Source organism: Gopherus evgoodei, chromosome 20, assembly GCF_007399415.2.
Source record: "Gopherus evgoodei ecotype Sinaloan lineage chromosome 20, rGopEvg1_v1.p, whole genome shotgun sequence".
Lineage (NCBI taxonomy): Eukaryota > Metazoa > Chordata > Testudines > Testudinidae > Gopherus > Gopherus evgoodei.
Window position 1 is genome coordinate 6,099,620 of NC_044341.1, and position 20,020 is coordinate 6,119,639.

At 59.3% G+C, this 20,020-nt stretch overlaps 1 protein-coding gene across 1 annotated transcript in view; it reads right to left on the reverse strand.

Moving 5' to 3' along the window:
- ADGRB2 (adhesion G protein-coupled receptor B2) overlaps positions 1-20,020 on the reverse strand; it is a 100,645-nt gene that overhangs the window by 16,328 nt on the left and 64,297 nt on the right. Inside the window, exons 9-19 of the mRNA XM_030539187.1 lie at positions 18,902-19,096; positions 18,237-18,305; positions 17,193-17,301; positions 16,753-16,899; positions 15,517-15,592; positions 13,910-14,012; positions 13,253-13,296; positions 8,188-8,314; positions 5,669-5,772; positions 3,399-3,501; positions 521-671 (exon numbers count right to left, since the gene is read on the reverse strand). Of these exons, the coding sequence (XP_030395047.1) occupies positions 521-671; positions 3,399-3,501; positions 5,669-5,772; positions 8,188-8,314; positions 13,253-13,296; positions 13,910-14,012; positions 15,517-15,592; positions 16,753-16,899; positions 17,193-17,301; positions 18,237-18,305; positions 18,902-19,096 (1,228 nt within the window). The remainder of the gene's footprint in view (positions 1-520; positions 672-3,398; positions 3,502-5,668; positions 5,773-8,187; positions 8,315-13,252; positions 13,297-13,909; positions 14,013-15,516; positions 15,593-16,752; positions 16,900-17,192; positions 17,302-18,236; positions 18,306-18,901; positions 19,097-20,020) is intronic.

Genomic DNA, 20,020 nt, shown 5'->3' on the forward strand with positions numbered 1-20,020 from the left:
CCCCCTGAACAGTAAGAGCTGCTGGGATCGGAGCCCGGGGGAAGAGCTGCCCCTGCCTCCCCACAGGTCAGCAGGGGCCATGTCTATAGACCCAGGGCAGCAGCTGGAGAGCAGAGACACAGCATGCAGTGATTGATGCATCAGCAGGGGGGCCCAAGCCACCGAGCATCACATCTAGACAAGAAACAGTGCAGCGACCCACACGCTTCTGGGTTCCCTCTGCCCTGATGAGAGCGGGGCTCATCACACGGCTCAGGGGCTGGGATGAGGGTCAAAGCAGGGACTCCTGGCTTCTATTCCCAGCTCTGGCACTGAGGCAAGTCACTGTCCTGCTCTGTGCCTCAGTTTTCCCACCTGTGAAATGGGGGTGATAATCCTTAGCTCGCCTGGAGGCGGGGTCTGAGTGTGACCACCATTAACTCACGCATGCAAGGTGCTTCCCTCTGTTCTGACCACTAGACCCTGCCCATTCCTTGAGCTGGACCCACTGCTCACGGGGGAGGCGAGCGAGGCCTCTTACCCCATCCCAGGCACAGGAAGCGCTTCCTGACCAGGCGTGTGCGGATCCTGCCGATCACGGCCAGGTAAGACTGCCAGGCCTCGGTCAGCACCCAGCAGAAGGACGAGAGGAAGAAGAAATGCAGAAATGCGGCTGTCATGGTGCACACGCCCTGCAAGGAGAGAGAGATGGCAATCAACACAGGCGTGCCGCACGGAGGCCTGGGGTGCTTGGCACCTCTCGGGATCGGGCCCTAGCAGAGCCCTCGGGCATCCCACACTCCCTGGCATTGTTAATAAAGGGCCGGATTCCCCCTGAATTAGATGGTGTAAATCAGGAACAACTCCACTGAACCTAATGGGTAGGAGCGGCGTAAGCCAGAGGGGAGCCCAGCCCAGTGCTCTTATGCCTTGGATGCATCGTGCACGTCAATCTCTGGGAAGAGGCATGCCACTGGCAGACGAGGTGCCAGCTCCTGGCAAGGCTCCCATGTCGAACGCTGACAGCTACAGAGCCGGACACCGTCTGGTTCACCTGCGTGTTAGCAGGGCCCAAACAGATATTAGATTGTAAGAAAGCCTGTAAGTCGTTGCCTGAATTAACCTCACTTATAACATCCGTATCCCACGCTATATAAGGTAATTATCTGTATTCTGAGCCTATGAGACTGTGTAAATCACGAGACAGGAGAGAGACATTAACTAGTGTGACATTAATTAGGCCGATCTTCCCGAAAGGGGAGGTCCAGCGATACCAGATGGATCACTGGGGGATGGTGCACCTGGCGTCTCCCTGCCTACCCTCTGCAAGAGAACAGAAGAGTTTTGTTGCTCTGCTCTCCTTCTCCTCCCCAGGAAGATGAGTCATGTTTACAGCTCAGGGCACGTGGCAGGAGGGCGATAAAACCCCCAGACAAAAGGAACTTGGTCTCTCTGTGCTGCTTGGAATCTGGGGACCAAACGTTTCTAGGCACATGCAAGGGATCCCCAGCGACTCGGCCTGGGTTAGCCATAAGGGATGAGCAGAACATGCTCATGATAGAAGCTTTTATTGCCTTTTGAAACTTAAGATTGTAACTCATTTGTGTGTCTGTTTAACCTCGTCAATGCCGCTCTGGTTTCCTTTTCTGAGCTCATAAACCTTTAGCTAGTTTCTTACAGGACTGGCTACAAGCGTCGTCTTTGGCATGAGATCTGGGGTGCAACAGGGATCCTGCGGCAGCTACATCCCAGGCCTGCAAGGGCGTTGTGTTTATGGTGGAGTAGATGGTGCATTCCTAATCCCTGTGGGCCACCTCTTTGGTGATGCCATAAACACACACTGGAGCATTCAGCCACAAGGAAGCGCAGTCCACCCTTTGAGTAGAGACCAGGGGCTGCTCTCTGGCCCCCATCGCGGCAGTGTCTGAGACCCTCATGGATTTATCCTCATACTCCTTGTGCAGGGAAGGATTATCCCCGTTTGGGGAAACTGAGGCATGAAGCAGGGCAGTGATTCAGCCAAGGCCCCACAGCAACCCAGTGGCAGATCTGGGGACAAAAAACAGTTCCTCTGAGTCCCAAACCAGCGATGGGGACCGGGGATGGGTCCTTTCACTTCTCTGCTGCACGTTGTCCCTCTATCCCTCTCTCTGTCCCTGTAAGCAGCAGCCAGATTCGCGCTAACTGTGCTCCCACAGGCGGGGGGCCAGCAAATATCACAATCCCACGAGCAGACACACCACAGTGCGACTCATCCCCACTCCACTGCCGCTTGCTTTCATTGTTCCCAGGAGCACAGCAGGGCACTGCCCCACAGAACGCCGCTACACCTGGCGACCCATGCAGCAGGCACTGCCCAGCTAGTGCAGCCAGCAGAGCTGGGGGATGGGGGACGGGTGGGGGATTGGATCATTCATGCTGCAGGAATTTGGGGCTGGGGCCTCATCTGCCCTTTCCTCAATATTTATATCCATGAATTCACTGATGCAGAGTCACCTGGGGTGGCCAAGCAAGCTACTGTATCCTCTGGGCCACAGGACAACAGAGAGCTCTGTATCTAGAGCCCAGAGGATCCCAGAGCACTTCACCAGCTCTACTGGTCCAGGAGAGACTTCAGTCAGCACTGAAATGCAGCCATCTCTGGGACAGAGCACAGCAGCTGTTCTAACAGCACGCAGCAACACTGCAAAGCAATTCAGAACAGGGAACTGTTCAGCCGAAACAGCAGGATGCATCGATTTAAAGGCCATATCCTGCCATTCCAGGCTGTTCTGCCCACAGCTCTCTGGCTGTAACGTCCCAAGGAAATGTCCATCCGGTGCCTGTCTCTCTCCCGTTCTCCCTGACCTCTTCAAGGAACACAGTGTCACAGAGTCTGGGGGAGTCAGGGCCCTGCACCCCCCACTTCCTGCAATTCACCCTGACTCTCAGCCAGGCAGTAAAACAGAAGGTATATTAGACGACAGGAACACAGTCCCAAGCAGGGCTTGTAGGTACAACCAGGACCCCTCAGTCAGGTCCCTCTAGGGGGCAAGGATCTTAGACTGCAGACGTGGGGTTCCCTGCCTCTTCCCAGCCAGCTCAAAACTGAAACCAAAACCCCCTCCAGCAGGCTCTGCCCCCTCCTCTTCTCCCCCTCTCCCTTTGTCCAGTTTCCTGGGCAAAGGCATGGACTCACCCCCCCACCTGCCTGGCTCAGGTTACAGGCTCAGGTACCGTCCCTCACCTACTAAAGTCATCCCCTGCTCTCCCAACCCCCATGCAGACAGCCCCAGTAAAATTGGACGACATTCCCAGGTCAATCCGCCGTTCCCTACTGTGTCACACCTGGCTTGTCCCCACTGGGTGCCCAGCCGGGCAACGCCCCTTGGCAGCTGTAATGGGGCAGAAGCCCAGGAAGCCCTAGGCCAGATTCTCACCTTACTGAGCATATGGGACTGGCCCACCAGGATCAGCACATTGGAAGCCAGGATGGAGACGCAGAAATTCAGCAGGATGATGGAGCGCTCTGACTTGATGAACCTGCAGGGAGGGCAGAGGGAGGCAGGTTGAAGGGATCCTGGGGCTGGGCCCCGTGCAAACATTCTGGCCTGGTTTCTCTCTAGACCTAAGGTGGAGAATGCAGGAGATGCTATGACACAATAAACTAATGGCCTAATCAGTCTGGTAGCCCGTCTCCAACAGTGGCCAATGGGGCTATGTTAGAGGGCAACACAGACCTTCATATAGTGCATGGAGTGTGTTAGCAGGCAGAGGATGCCTTCCTGACCCCCGGCTGGGGATCAGTTTATGCCCTGAAGCATGAGGATGGAGTTTATTTTATTCCAGAGAGTGTGACTCCAGGGGCTACCCCATTCATATAACAAATACCAACACTGGGATGAAACACCTGCACTTCCACAGCACTTGGGGAACACAACATGCTACACAAATGTGAACTAGTTAGGCCTTCCGACATCCCCGTGAGGTATGTGAGGTAGGTCTCTGCTACAAAGCGAAGGTATGACTGCAGCACAGCTAGGCATACCTGGGCCAGGCTTTAATATAGACAGTGCCTAGGGTCTCTGGTGGGCTTGTACTCCAATTACTAGCCTGTGCCACCCCATCTACACTGCTACAGGCATCCATGCTAGCGAGATTAAAGCTAACATGGGTATGCCTGCCCCTGCTACCACCACAACTTCCCTTTGCAGTGATGACGTACCCTGAGGGATACAGGGACTGCTTCACCTCTGGCAGAACGTGGCAGCCAGGTGAGGGTGCCCACCAACACGGCTCAGAGGCGATTTAGGGAAGCAGCCTATAAAATTTCCCTGAACTGAGATGTAAAACCGTTAAATATTAATTTCAGCTCTTTGACTTGATAGCATCCAGCAGCAAAGAGTCCCACAGGTGAACAATCCATCTTGAGGGGAAGAAACAAATTCCTTTCCCCCCCATTTCAGATGTGTTGAGCCCTTTTACTTTCAATTCCAGGACAGAGCAGCGAACCCCACAGATCTTCTCTGCGCCGGGCGTTGTTTGTTGATAAACCTCCACCCTAACCGTCTCTTCCTCTCTTCCTTCGCAGACCGAGGTGCTCCTCCTGCAGACACTTCCATGCATGCTTCCTGGTGCACCCAGGATCCATCGCATTCCCTAGCAGGGGTGTATGTGTGCGGAGAGGACTGCAGGATTGGGAGCTAACCTGCCCTAGGTGGAGCTTGCAAAGCTGACGAAGGGTTTTGGACTCCTGGTTCCCACTGCAGGGAATGGCATCAGCACTGAAAGCCTCATGCCCGTACAGCTCCTAGCACAACGGGGCCTCGAGCCCTGCCCAAGGTTGTTTGGTGCCACTGTACATTAACAGCCCTCTGATTCTCTCCTTGGGTGAACCCTCCCTCCACATCTCTGATGCATCTCGCCAGGGGATCTCAGACCTTTTCATGCCTCTGCAGCAAGGGAGGGCCTGATTCTGCTGTCCCTCTTGCTGGTGTAAATCGGGAGTGACTCCACTGAGTGGCACTGATGCCAGAGAGGCAGGATCAGGCCTTGCAGAGCCTTCCTGTCTGTGCCTCGTGCTTGTGGCAGCAAGAGGATAGCAGCCCCAGCAGGGCACTACCATGCCCACCATTGTCTTTAATGCTCTAAGAGCTTTGTTCTTTTCCTGGAACAATACAGTCAATCACGCAGCGGCTAAGCTATCGCCTGTTTCCTCCCCACTCCTGACTTCTCTTCCTCCCTCTGCTCTCGGCACACGCTTCCTGGCTGCCCAACCCTGGCCTCTTCCCCTCCTGCTGCACGTGCCTTCCTGCCAGCGCGGCCTCTCTCCCACTGCGCACGCGGGGAGCAAAGAGGAGCCGGCAGCCTGGGACTCACCAGCTGCCCAGGGCCCCGCTCGAGGAGCATGGCCCTGGTCCTTGCTGGCACCCATCTCTGGGCCTTGCTCCGCCCCCAGGATGCCCGTGGTGACGTTTGGATCCACGTCCCGGCAGGTTATGGCTGACTTGGCCACTATAGAAAACCTTGACATGAGCTCAGAGACTGACACTGCTCCGGTGCCCCCAGCTCAGCTGGCATCTACCGAACAAAAAGCTGCCAACCGTTCCCCCCAGCCACCCGGCTGGTGAGGAGGAATGACGCCCTGGCCTCTGGGCTGGTGCCAAAGGGACCGAGGAAGAAGGTGGGTCCGGGGATGGGGCAGACCTACCTCCAGAAAGTGGCGTAGATCACCAGCAGGGTCAGCAGGGCCATACAGGAGACGGCACAGCCGATCATGAGCGGGACGGAGGGAGTGCCGGAGGGGTCCATGGCCTGCCCGAGAGGAGAGAGGTGCTGAAAACGGGTGGAGGGGGGGCTCAGCAGCTGGAAGGAGGGAGCTCCCCCGAGCCACAGGGGGTGTAGCTGGCCAATGGGGGGCAGTGGAGGGAGGGGAGAAGGATGGATTCGTTGCTGCCATTGTCTCAGTGCTGCCCCAGGGCTGTATCACTCACGTGCACAGCCAGTGTCCCTGGGACCCCGGAGGCTGCTCCCTCCCCACCCCAATCCCCGGAAATCCCCCGTGCCCCATCACACACCTCAAAAGCTCCACCCCCAGTGAGCGGGGCAGAGCCCAAGGCCCCCTGGCACCAGGCCTCTCTTCCCTCCCCCCCACCCAGGGGCCCACTGGCCTGCGTGCTGGAGTTTTCGGGAGTGGGGTGGGGGTGGGGGCTTGACTGCAGCCTCTGGGCTGCCAAGGCACGTTCCTGGGGGCACCTCTCCATCGTCCTGCCAACTGGGCACGCTCCCAGAATACCAACGGCCCGGCGCGGCCGCAGGGAGCTGGGTGGCACTCGGCTTCGGGGGGGAGGGAGAACGCCCCGTCTGTGAGCGCTGGCGGGGGGAGCAGGACTCCCAGACATGAGGCAAGATGGCTCCTTTCACATCCCCTCCCACCCCTTCCCTCCTCCTGCCTTGCCGCCTGGAAGATCTGCTAATGAGCCTTATAAATCCCACCAGGCAGCCTGCCCGTGACTGCTGCAGAGCCCTGAGCTCAGCACACACTGCAGTGCGGGGGGGGCTCCAAGGGGAGATGAGAAGAGCGGGGGGGGAAGAGTGGGGCACTTCCCCACTCACTGCACAGCCACCCCTGTGCCGGGGAGGGATCTATTCATGGGGGGAGGGGGCCAGGCTTTGCATGATGGGAAATCTCCAGGCAGCCGGGCATGGGACCCCTTCACCTAGCTGGCCCCCCTCTCGCTACGGCCCTCACCACCACGACAGGGCAATGCTCCTTGGCTTGAATTCCAGTGCCCCAGTGTCCTGCCCCACCCCTGGGCTCGCCCTCTGTGCCAAGGCTCACACTCAGCCGGCAAAGGAGAGATCAACGTTCAGGGCCTCGGCTTGAGAGACAGCACCTGGCCCTAGGGCGAGCAAAGCCATCGGCACAGAGCCAAGAAGGACTCCGTACCCATAACCCCGGGGAGGACAGGAATACAATGGTCTGCCCCCTACCCTGTACCCATAACCCAGGGGAGAACAGGGACACAATGCCCCCCTCCATCCTGTACCCATAACCCCGGGAAGGACAGGGACACAACGCCCCACCCCCTCCCATCCTGTACCCATAACCCAGCAGAGACAGGGACACAATGCCCTGCCCCCCCCCGTACCCATAACCCCGGGGAAGACAGGGACACAATGCCCCCCCATCTTGTACCCATAACCCCGGGGAGGACAGGGACACAATGCCCTGCCCCCTACCCTGTACCCACAATCCAGGGGAGGTCAGGGACACAATGCCCTGCCCCCCGCCATCCTGTACTCGTAACCCCGGAGAGAACAGGGACACAATGCCCCCCCCATCCTGTATCCATAACCCCGGGGAGGGCAGGGACACAATGCCCTGCCCCTGCTACCATTTGCGCATTACCCTAGGAGAAGACAGGGCCAGAATGCACCCACAACCCCTGTACCCATAGCCCTGGGGGGGGGCTGAGCAGCAGCAGGTGCACTTTGTGGGTGCCGCACCCCCACCAATGGGTTCCTGGGTGCCACACAGCTTGGGCCCATCGCTCTCAGCACAGGATCAAGCAGCGCGGGCTGGGGACAGGCGGGGGCCTGCGAGGAGCACCAAGCTCAGTCCCAGATTCTCCACCAGCTCCTGGCACAGGTAGAGAGCCAGAGCTGGGGAATGTGAGAGCCGCAGGGGGAGAGGAGAGGAGAATGGGAAAGCATCAGTGGAGGAGAGGCAGAGAGATGGAGGGGGGGATCTCGGGAGCCCGGCACAAGCAGCAGCTGTCTCCTTCCCAAGCTCTTCCCTCAGGCACGACTCCAACCTGTCATGAGGAACGGGGGAACCCCCATCTCACCCCATCTCCAGCCAGAGCATCAGCTGCCGCCAGAGCCTCCCCCAGGCCCTGGCAGACAGCCCCCTCCCGGCCCCCGCAGCATCAAAAAGCCCACTGGGGTGGGGATGGCTGGTGGAGTTTGTACACGTCCCACCCGCGCTCTCCAAGCAGGGAGGGGTTATTGTTACAGAACCCCAGAGATCAGCGCTGGGTCCCGACTCTCAGCGTGGCCGTGTCCCGTGACGCCTCGGGACCACCCCCATGATCAGGCCCCCTCCAGCTGGCATTCCCCGCCCTGCAATCCCACCTTGCTCCTGCTACTGGTTCCCATTCGGCTCGGGCCCAGCGACAGCCAAAGACAAGAAGGGAAACTGGAGGGCACTGGGCTGGTGCCACCTACCAGTTCCTTGGGCAGCTGAGCGAGCACGGCGTAGGTGGAGAGGTAGCTGCACAGGCATTTGGTGTGAGCCGGGAGGGTCTCCAGCGTTTGGCAGCTCTCGGTGTCCCAGTTTCCAGAGCCCACATCCCTGATTAATGGAATGGGAGAGGAGAGAGAGTGATTTAAAATGATCAAACACAGAGCGCCCCCAGCCCCTCGGCTTCTGTGCCGACTTAACCCTTCGCTGGCGCTGCCCACCCAAAGGCCACATAGGGTCCTCGGGGGGGAGGGTCTGAGCGGCACCGGGGCAGGGTCTGGGCGGCTGCTTTAGCGCGTGACCCAGATGCTGGGGCAGAACCCTGCCCTTCCCCACTCCTTGCCCCAGGCTGCACTGTCGAAAGCCAGCTCAGCTCCATCCCCCCCTACCCTGCTCTCCCTCCCCCAGACACTGATCCCTGGGGGGCTGAACACTGCACACAGTCCTGATTTAATCTGAAGGCTCAGGCTGCTGGCTGGGGTCGGGGGTTAAACTCCAGCGAGGAAGGGAGGGGAGCCTGGTCCCAGGAAGGGTGGATGGAGGCCAGCCAGGGGTCAGAGCCAGCTCTCATCCATGGGCTCTCTACCACTCCACCTGGCTTTGGCCTCTTTTTTGTTCAACCCACATGTACTGAACGCTAACGAGAACCGGGGGGAATTAAATGAGCCAGGCCAGGATCCAGGCAACTGAGCCCTGAGTGATACAGCCCAGGACGGGGAGCACCCGTGCAACAAGGCATTACAGCAACTGCACATGGAACAGCACACCTGCGAGGCTGGGCACGTGTGTGATCCGGGGCACTATTCCCCGCACACGCAGGCTCACGGACACGTGGCTGACTGCATGCCAGGTCAAACAAAGGTGTGTGAAGCTGCCACTCCCAGCCAACCGGGGACACCCCTATACCTCAGATCAGCCCAGAGTTCACCCCTGGAAAACCCAACTGTGGCCTGAGCAAGGCTCACTCATTCTGGTTACCTTAGCCCAGTGGTTCCAAAACTTTAACAACCCGTGAATCCCTTTCATTAAAATGACAAGTCTCGCAAACCCCCTCCTAAAAATGAATATTTCCAGGGATTTTCTCCTTTACCTGAGTATAAATTATAAAAGCAGAGATCTTGGAAATATAAAATTTATTTTTAAGACATGCTTCTTACACACAATTTATTATTAATTATTATTTATCATTACAGTATTTTTATTACATTATGAAAATGGCAACACTCTTCCAAGGTCTCACTTTCGTAGCTTGTGTCACTTTGAATAAGCCTGTTATAAGACAAGGCTCCTATATTTCATCAAGGAGTATCAGATGTGAAACAGCAGGAAGGTATTTAAGAAGCCAACTCAAAGAGTTCCTCCTACACAGGTATTCAGGTCTTGAGCAGTCCAGGCAAACAACGCACGTTACAACAAAGCTTAAACTTGCTCTTCATAATAATTTTAAAAACAAGACTAGCTGCCTATTTAATTTTAAAAACAGCAAAATATATCCACCTCCCTTTTCATTTCTTACAAGGAGTCTTGAAGTTTAATTCTCCTCAGTGTGATAGAGATGCTTGCTTTGATCTGCTTAGCTCTTGGAAGTCCAGGGGCTCCAAGCTGCTGGCCCCAGGCTGCCCAGGGTCCCTAGGACAGCTTTGTCTGCCATTAGGGAATTTTCTTCCGAGAACCCCCTGTAACATTTCACGAACCCCAGTTTGGGAACCACTGTCTTAGCCGATGGCACACCTGGCATTGCCCTCCCGTGGAACTGCAGAGGGTGGGGCACCCTGCGCTGAGTTAGCCAGCCACCAATGCAGCCAGCTGGCCCGGGAGATGCCCTTTCACCCCCCTCCCTTCCTTGCCCCCTGACCTTGCTCTGCTGTTTGGAAAGGAAATGGGAGGGAATGGAGCCAGCTGTACCAGGCCTTTCCCAGCTCTCTGGGCCGAGGAGTCTGCCCACCCTACTCACTTTCCTGCCTTGCATGTGCTGCCAGGGCCAGTCGCAGGCTCAAGAGTGCTGGCGCTATTGAGGGTGGGGCTGTTTCTGGCAGATACATTTTGAATGTACCCTCCTTCCTGCAAGCACTACTCTGCCTGGAGGGGCCATTGCACAGGGTCTCCTGGTGACCAGGCCACGCCTTGGTGCCCAGGCAGAAATGTGCTATAGCATCAGCTTTGAACCACAGGACACCAAGGGCCCGCGGGCCCATGTGTCAGGCGGGTGTGCAAAGCCGTGCATCTGGGCATGCAAAGTCAGCAGTGAGGGGCACTCTGAGCCACACCCTACCATGCCTAGGGCTGGAGCCCCCAGGCTCACCCACTCCCAGAACCCACTGCTGGCATTTGCACAGATGCCAGGTGACCGCAGTGCCCATTCATTTCTACTGACATGGCGGGTGCCTAGCCCCTCCAGGGACCAAGCTCTGTGACAGCAGGCACCACGGACGGGCACCGGGCCTGACTGCCCCTCACGCCGCAGCAAGGCACAGCCACATGGTAACGGGGGGTTCACTGTGGTTCGGGGCTGGGGCAGCTGAATTCAGCTGGGGTAAAATAAAGGCACAGAGCTACCCAGGGCTGCTGGGTTAAGTGGCACCCGGGCACCAAGCACTATCATGGCAATGGCTGGGGAAGATTTTACCCTCCTCCAGCCAGGTATCCCCGCCTGGAAGCCTGTGACAATGGGCCCTTTGTTACTGCTTCCGGACGGGAGTGCAGGCAGCCGGAGCTGTGGGATTTCCTGGCAGCTAGGGCAGGTTCTGGGCTTTCTGAGCTGGTACCAAGGCTCCCACCCCACTGGCAGCCCAGCCCCCCTGCCACGTCAAGGTATTGGCAACTACCCACTCTGGGCATTGGAGAGACCTTCCTGGGTGCTCATTAGCAAAGGTCCTGGCCCATCACTTCAGAGATGCCAGCAATACCCGCTGCTTGGGATGGCGGTGGTTCTGTCTGCGGCTCCCAACGTCAAAGGGCAGGAGCTGCTTACCCAGGGTGTCAATGGAACAGGCTTGCGTCCCCGAGAACTGGCTGTGCCCCACCCTCTTTGCTGCACAGCGCGTGCCAACTCCGAGCCGGGGAGACCGGAACCGAAAGCTCAGCCCCAGATTTTGGTCAAGTCCAGCCTTTGGCCCATCTCGAGTCCCTCCCCAGAAGGGCTGCACGGGAACCAGTAACCCAGAGGGGGAAAGGCTCTGTCACCCACCCCTGAGCTGCATGCCCTCAGGGCCCCGGCAGTGGCCTCAGGGGTGTGTGAGGGGTGTCGGAGCATCACAGCCGACATGGCCTGTCTACAGGGGGCAGCTGGAGTGGGACTGTATATCATGGAAGGTGGGGGAGCGCGAGCCGTGGCTGCTGCAACGTGCCATGGCTAACAGAGCTACAGTGAAGTTGCTCTGGCAACCCGAAGGGAGGCTGCAGGGCCAGGAGGCTGTGCTTGGCTAGATCCGGAGTTTGCAAGGCCAGAAGGGACCACCGGGATCGTCCCGCCCGACCCGCTGTCACGCAGGCCACCGAACTCCCCCCACAACCACTCCAACAGGGAGAGAAAGGAGCAGATAATAATGAGGTGCTAAGGCCAAGAGCACCCCTCACCCCTTGGCACGGCCCTACTGGCCCCCAGCCCAGGCAGCACTGCTGTCAGAGCACACGGCTAGGACCACTGGAGTCCACTGCCCCCCACCCGCGCCTCCCCCACACCACAGCAATCTGCCCCATTTTATCACTCTCCCGCCCGAGCGCTGCATGGCCCTGGCTCTCTGCTCCAGCCCATTGCTAACAACCTGCGTCTGGCAAGCTGCAGGCATCAATCTCCGGCTTCAAGCGGGTGCTAATCAATACCAGTATTAGCAAAATTAACCCACGGCCACAGGGGGCTTGGCCTCGTTCTGGTCTCCTCGCTCTTTAAATGCGGACGTGACCGCCTGGCCAGGGTGGGGAGAGGAGACCATTAGATCTCTCCTTGCTGTATAACAACCCGTGCGCCAAGGATAACGAGATGGGGAGCTTGGCTTGGGGCTCTGCCTGGGATAACGGGAGCTTTCAGCTCAGGGGAGCGGACAGCACCACACAGGGCCCCGCCATCTGGCTCGCTGGCTCCCTCCAGCCAACAGCCAGTCCCCTCCCTGAACACTAGTGAGGCTGCGGCGGGGAAAGCGCCAGAGCAGCAGAGGCATTTACACTCCGTTAACCCTCCCAGTGTGGGGGTGTGGGGGTCCCCTTCTCATCCTCCTCTCTCCCTGTCAAGAAACCACAGGCTTGCCTGGCTCACCCACGACCTCCCTCGCCCGGTCAACCTGTCTCTTTGCATGGGGCCCTGCAGCCAAGGTGGGTGGGTGGGCAGTGCCCGTGGGGCAGCTGGGGGCCTGGGCAGTGTGTGGCGCAGGGGGATCGGGGAAGGTTTGCAGCAGCGGCAGGGAGGCTGGGCACCTGCCCTCTCCATGTCACCAGCCGTTCCACAGCCCAGCTGACACTGCAGGGAGGGGAGGCGGGTGGCTCTCATCACCCCAGAGGTGCATCCATCTCCCATGCTCTGCAGCGGGAGGACAGCATGTAGTGAACGCCCTGCAGAGAGCCCGGCCTCTGCCACAGAGCCCTCAGCTACCCAGGAAAGGCAGGTGGGTGCCAGCTCCAGACCCTGCAGGGGACCAGGCCCAGGTCCTGGTGCATGTGCCTGCCAGAGGCTGGAGAGCAGAGGGGCTGCACCATGGAAAGCAAGGGGATAGTAAACCCCAGGGGTCACCCTGACAGAGCCCAGGGCAGACTGGCATACAGCCCAGCTGGCAGCGGCTGGAGGGGAAGGAACAGCCTGTGCCTCTGCTCTCCATCCCCTGCTGGCTGCAAGGGTGGGCAGGCTCCTGTTTCCAGGCAGAGGGTGCTGCTGCGGGGCAGGCCAGGGATGGGGAGGGCAGCACACCGGGCCCAATGCACCTGCTCCATAGGCCCCAGCTCTGGCGCCAGTGAGCGGCAGGCTCTCCTCCATGGCACTGAGCCGGCCCCCTTCTTTGAGGCCTCACCACTATCCAGGGAGCCCCCCAAGAGACACGCCGGGCCCAGAGCTGCACTCACGCTTTGGAGTAGTCCCAGGTGACGCACTGCGGGTGTGAGGTGCCCTGAAGACAGACAGAACTGGGTTAGTGGACACCCGGGGCAGGGACAGGGACCCTCCTTCTCTCCCTGGCCCCCGCTCTCACCCGCCTCTCTCTGGCTCTGGCCATGGCGGGCAGGAGATGGTCTCCGATCTGAGCATGGCCTGCTGCCCCCGTTAGCCTCATGACTACCTGCCCGCCACAGCACGGGCCCCTAGAAAGTGGCATAAGGGAGGGCACCAGCAGGAGCCGCGGCATCTGGTGTCTCTGCAGCACTGAAGCCAGGCAGACTGGGAACACGTGGCCATGGAAACGTCCCCCGCAGCCCCCAGCCAGGGGAAGCGGCAGCAGCTCTGGGCTGAGCCCCACTCGCCCAAGGTCAAGCCAGCCTCTGTGGGTGGGGACTGAGGGGCACTGAGGACTGGCATAGCAGGGGGTATGGGTTTGGATGGCAGGGCACTTGCACGGCTGTGAGGAAGGGTGGGCACACAGGACTGGGACAGCAGGAAGGCTAGGCATGGAGCAGGGGCCCGCAATAGCAGGGCATGCAGGGGTGGGCGATGGGTGAACATTTCTCTGCCCTCACGACGGGGCCCGGCGGATGTCTGAGACCCCCCTCGAAATGCACAGCACTTACATTGAGCATGTGGGACAGCTCCACTGAGATCAGGGGCTCCGTGGGCTTGGTCGGCGGGCGCACAGTCACGGTGAGCACTCGGGATGTGACAGCCAAGGGGCTCCTGTGGAGACGAGGGAACACGCTGGAGACAGGACGCAGCGCAGGACGTTACAGGTGTCAGGACAGGGCTCTCTGGGTGCTGGCACGTCCTGCTGTTGGTCACAGGCGTGTTGTGTGTGTGTGCGTGAGCGTGTGTGTGCACACAGCGCTGCAGGACTGTCTGCTCACGCATCAGGTTTTATGATCTGAGTGTGCATCCCCTTAACACAGTGTGTATAAATGATAAACAGTGAAGGGACCTGACCTCTGGCATAACTCCGGCCCTGGAACTTCCCCGAATGTAATTCCTGTTTGATCTAGAACGCACGTTTAAGAAAAACTTCCCAGTTTGATTTTAAAATTGCCGAGCACAGAGAATCCACCAGCAGCCTGGTAAGTCGTTAATTACCCTCACTGCTTTCCGGTCGGAATTTGTCTCGCTTCAGCTTCCAGCCATTGGACCTTGTTCGATCTTTGTCTGCTAGACAGAAGGGCCCATTATCAAATTTCTGCTCCCGGCAGAGGTACCTCCCGACGGCGACTGAGTCGCCCCTTCCCATTCTCTTGGTTAGGCCAAACAGGTCAAGGGCCGGGAGTCTACCCTGTAAAGCATGTTTTCCAATCCTCTTGCCATGTTGCTGCATATACACAACTGGAGATGGTTTTGCTTGTGCCTGGGCATTGGGTATGAATGTTTGACCCCTTGACCGCGCACATGTGCGTGGATACACCACCCCTCTCTGTATGTCGGGGGTGGAGAGTGTGCACAGGAGCAGGTTTGTTTGTGCATGGGTGAAGTGTGTCTGTGTATAGGGGTGTGTACACACACACACACACACACACACACACACACACACACGGCCCTCTCAGCTGTCCCACATTTCAGATCTGAACTTTCCCCTTTCCACACAAACCTGCTGCTTCTCCCCCTTTCTCCCTCCTGTTTTCAGCTACTGACAGCAGACACAGGTTGGAGGAACCGTGGTTTGAGTGGCACTGGCTCCCTGCCTTGCATCTCACCCCATTCTCCTGCCTATGCTTGTACAGCAGCAGGCTAAGACATGGGCTGCGGGGAGGCGTTGCCTGGGGATGCTAAGCTACAGAAACCCAGACAGGTGCCTGCTCTCATCTGCTGCCCCCTCGCACCTCCAGCGTCCACCCTCCTCCAGGAACCAAACCTCTGCCCACATAGGGCACCATCTGTGCTGTCTTGTACCCTCCCCCAGCCTGGTCTCCCAGCCCCAATAGGGTCCACTCTCTCCCTTACCCACACTTGATCCTGAATCCAGGAACCAGATCTGCCCAGTGCTCAGTTCCTCCCCTCTCCCCACACACGCTAAGGACATGTAGCAATAACTGCTGCAGGGTCACAGATCAGGGCACACGGCTGTGGATCGCCCCCATGCAGGGCCCAGGCTTGTCTCCTCCCTGCCCCGATGGCTGCATTTCAATGTAACGAGCGACATCATCCCCTGCCCCATTCGGAAGCCCTGGTTACTGCCCCCACGCCCCAGCCAGCCACCCACCTGGGGGGAGGTAAGATGAGCCCCAGTGTGCGGTACAGGATGGCCCCGATCACAAAATACGACGACTCGTCCATTTCTGCAGAGAGAGGGGAAGGGGGCAGAGCAACGGTGAACAGGGGCTGGCATCCGTCCCTGGGGCCCGGCTCCGCTCATACCCCACCCTGGGGATGGGGACACATGGCCCTCCTGGAAAGGGCTGCAAGTCGTTACGTGCCCCCCTCTTCCAATGCGCACCTGCCCCGTAGCCTGGGGATGCAAACAGGCCTCTTCCCCTGCCCTCCCGGAGTTGGGGGTGGCTCCATCCAGAGGAAGAGGTTACATTGGGGGAGTGGAATCTAGGAGTCCTGGGTTCTATTCCCTTCCTGCTGTGACTTGCTGGGGTACGTTGCTGAATGGCTCTGTGCCTCTGTTTCCTCACCTGTAAACGGGGGTTAATGGTGCCGACCCACAGCTGGGAAGGGGAAGGGGAAGGGCTTTGGGAGCCCTGCTAAAGCACCACCATGCAGAGGGAACAGCAGCCGGCCCCAGCGCATGCCAATCCCGCCATGTCTGTGTCCCAGAGTGCACCTGGCTACTCAGCCTGCCTTTCTTCCAGTGGCCCATCTCACAGCCCAGCCAGCAGGGTCTCAAACCCAAGTCCAGCCCGGGGCGTGTCCCCCCATGGAAAGAGAGAGAGGGCCACAGGCGTCCCAGGTCCACGTCCCAGGACGGCCGCAAAGCCCAGGTCGAGGGCAGCCTGCGGTCATCCCCCAGCTGCTGCCACTCAGATTTTTAATCAACATTAACAGCTAATTGAAAGATTAAAACCTTCGCAGGCTCCATGCGCTGGGCTGGGAACCACTGTTTGCACCTCTTTACAGAGCAGCCATGGAGATAACGGCAAATCAACTGCAGCCGCTGGTCTGCATCCACGTTCATCCGCATCCAAACAACCGTCCCAGTGACCAAAACAGCTTGCACGCACACGGACACACACAAATATACACGCGCACACACACAATCACGTGACCATGCACACATGTGCATTTGCTCCCATGAGAACTTTGCAAATGTGCCTTCATAAACATACCCGCACACACATGGAGATGCAGACACACGTGCATTTGCACACCTGCATGCAAACACACACCTCACCCATGTGCATACCCAAACCAACACACGTAATCACATGGAACAGACATGCAGACACAGCCGCCCCTGCTGCTCTCCTCCCCAGGGGTCCCGGCCCCACCTTACCAGAGGAGGAGAGGCTCAGCACCGACTTGGGGATGAAGAGCTTGTCCTCCGAATGGCGGGCCCAGTCCTTCATGCCCCGGCGCCCCTTCATAGGGAAGTTGATGTCACTGGAGACGGCCGAGACGGGCTCTCTCTGGATGCTGATCACTGCCAGGGCGGCAACAGGGACAAAGGGTCACTTTCAGCTCACCCCTGCCTGGGCCCATTGGCCAAGCTCAGGCTGCCCCGGCATTCCTGCCCATGGGCCTCCTGGGAGCCCACCTGGCGCAGCCCTGCAGGGGCCACGTGCCTCCTGCCACTTCCACTCCCCAGGGCTCCCAGCCTCTCTGATGCTGCACTGCTCAGCACTGCACTGGCCTGGGACCCCTCATACCCCCCTCAGAATAAAGCAGCCCCAGGCCATGCCGCCACCGCGGGGCCATCCCAGCCCGGCCACTCACCCAGGTTGTCGGTAACCACGAGGGAGCTCTGGAAGGCCTTCAGCGCGTCCCCCACCAGGTGGATGAAATCTTCCACCACCTTCATGAGGTGCACGGAGCCGGGGGACACCTGCGGGCACAGAGAAGGTGAGAGGCTACCACAGGGCCTCAGGCATGGCAGGGGAAGGGGGCTAAAACAGGGGCCCAGGTGTGGCATGGGGGAGAGTAGCTCCTTGCCACATGCCCCCACTGACAGGGCATGGGGCAGGAAGGACCTGGATGGTTCCAAAGGGTCCCCCCAAGTGATCTTCAGGGGACCCCCCCAAACTTCCCAGAGCATGGGGGAGGGCGGAGAACAAGAGCTAGCGCTGATCCAGGCCATGCTTAGCCTTAGGGGAAGGGGTAGATGCTGTGGGGAGGGGGTTCCATGCTCAGGCACCAGCCCCAACCCTTTCATCCAGAGCCACCTCCCCCTCAGCAGTGCCAGACCTGCCTCCTACTGCTCCCAGCGCACCCCGGTCGCTCTGACCTTCCAGGAGTCTCCAGCCACCCACAGGCAGGGAGCTGGGCTCCCCCAATTCCACGGGGCCACTGAGTCGATACTGGCAGAGACAGCCTACTCCCAATCGCCTCTCCCCCGCGTACAGCTATTCGGAGACCCAGCCCCACGGGCTTCCTCTCTAGCACCAAAGCCTGGACCCCTTTGGTCTGCACGGTCCCGGCTGCGGGGTGATCAATGACCCTGCTGAGCCACGGCTCCCCCTCAGCCTGCCCCACCTCCCCAAGGCCACTCAAGCCAGAGACCCCTCCCCACAGCCCATACCTCCACAGCAGCAGACAAGGTCCCAGAAAAGCTCCAAGACCTCATCTGCTGATGGGGGCTCCTCCTTGTCCCTCTAGCCTGGGCAGGGTACTGGAAAGGCAGCCCCACAAGCTGGGCTGGCAGCATTGGCACCATGCCGCCCCCTGCTCTGTCGAGAGCCTGTCATGGCCACAGTCGCGCTGCGCCAGCCGAGTGCCTGTCTCCTTGGCCGGCTGGCGCTCATCCTGGAGCGGCCGGCTCACCTGCTGGGCGTCCTCCCACTTGTCTCTGTTCTCCGAGTCCACCATGTAGCTGACCACCTGGAAGAAGCGCTGCAGGGAGAGGAGGAGAGGAGAGGAGAGGAGAGGGGGTTTGAAGGGGTGGCTCTGTGACGCACGGGGGGCATGGGACAGGGGGCTTCCCTCAGGCACGTCCGGGAGCCTCGAAATTCCACTGCCCTGAGAGTACCTGCATCTGCACCCAGGAAGCCCTGTCACACACCCACCTAGACAGGACCCCACCACCACCACCCCAGCTCCAGCTGGGATTCTTCCTGGCCCTGCTACGACCACCTTGGTTACTCCCAACCGAGGGTCACCCAACTCCCCTGGTGGAAGCTGAGCATCTACACAGCTCCCCCGGCCACCAGCTCGGATCCAGGCCAGCTTCGGCTGCTGTTTGTTAGCCAGGCAGCACCAGCCTGGGGACAGAGTGACACCCATGCACATGGGTCCAGAGATGGCAGGTGAAACCTCAGAGCCAGACACCAAAGGGGTCGTGCCAAGACACTAGGGCTGAGTCCCACCCCAGCAATGCCAGAGAGAGGGCAGGGAAAGGCAGCCAGCAAAGACCCTTTCCATGGTGCCTCGGCCTCCCTCACAGGACCGTGCGGGGTCCCCAGCTCGTCACAGGGGCTGGCTGGCGGTACCTGCACGTCCTCGGAGGAGGGGACGTAGGTGGCCCTCTTGAAGGTGTCGGTGACGTTGCGCAGGATCTCCACTGAGAAGAGCAGGTCTCCGCTGTAGTACGTCCTGCGGGCCATCAGCTCCAGCAGGCTGCGCACCACCTGTGACATGCCCTCGCCCGCCAGCATGCGCTGCCCCTTGGCCAGGTGCTCCCGCAGCTTTCCGCACAGAGATGGGGTGGGGGTAGGGGAAAGATTACCCAGCAGCAGAGGGTTCCCCAGGTCCCTCTCCCAACCCACCCTGAGGCAGCAACCAGACAGGATTCCTGTCTGGGAATAGCACAAGCATCCACAGGAGCCCCCCACCATGGCCCCCCCGGGGAAATTCCCCATGTCCCATACCATCTCAGGAGCCACCAATGCAGGGCCTAGGGCCTCACTCCTCTTCCCTCAGGCAGGAAGGTGGCATACCCACACCAACCCCTCTCCTGGCCCCACACCATAGCCCCTGAGCCCCCGTGGCCCCCCAAAGGTGGGCTTGGGGTCGGTGGATTACAGTAGGGGTCAAGGAAAGCAGGAACATTGGGTTCTAGTCCAGCTTCACCATTGAGTCGCTGTTCAGGGTGAGACACTCCCCTATCCTGTGCCTCAGTTTCCCCATATGTCATAAGGGGATAACGCTAGTTAAGGCAGCTCCTTGATCTACCTCAGCAGAGCGCTTGGCCTTGCCAGGGAATGGGACAGACAGTGAGAACAGGAAAGATGGCAACACAGAGGGATAATTAGCATCAGCCCCCTCTCCGAACCCAGGGCGGGCGGGGGAAGGAGCCGGGGGCAAGGATGTTAATTAGGTCTCATTGTGAGGAAATACTCATGCAAAGCAGCATTTTAGCTGGTGGCTGGGGGGAGTCATGGGCTGCTTGGCTGCTCTGTACTGAGGGAGCCTGTGCCTGCCAATCCTGAGGGCCACCCGGCTTCAAAGCCCCACCCTCCGCCAGCCACTTCAAACCAGGCCCCCAAACCCCCTGCAGGACAAGCTCCACTGCAAGGCCTGTTAGCCCCCAGCTGGCCAAGAAACCGGAGTCCTCCCAGGAAATGGCCCCTGCACCCGGGTAGAGAGGAGCTGGGGCTGGCACTGGGCAC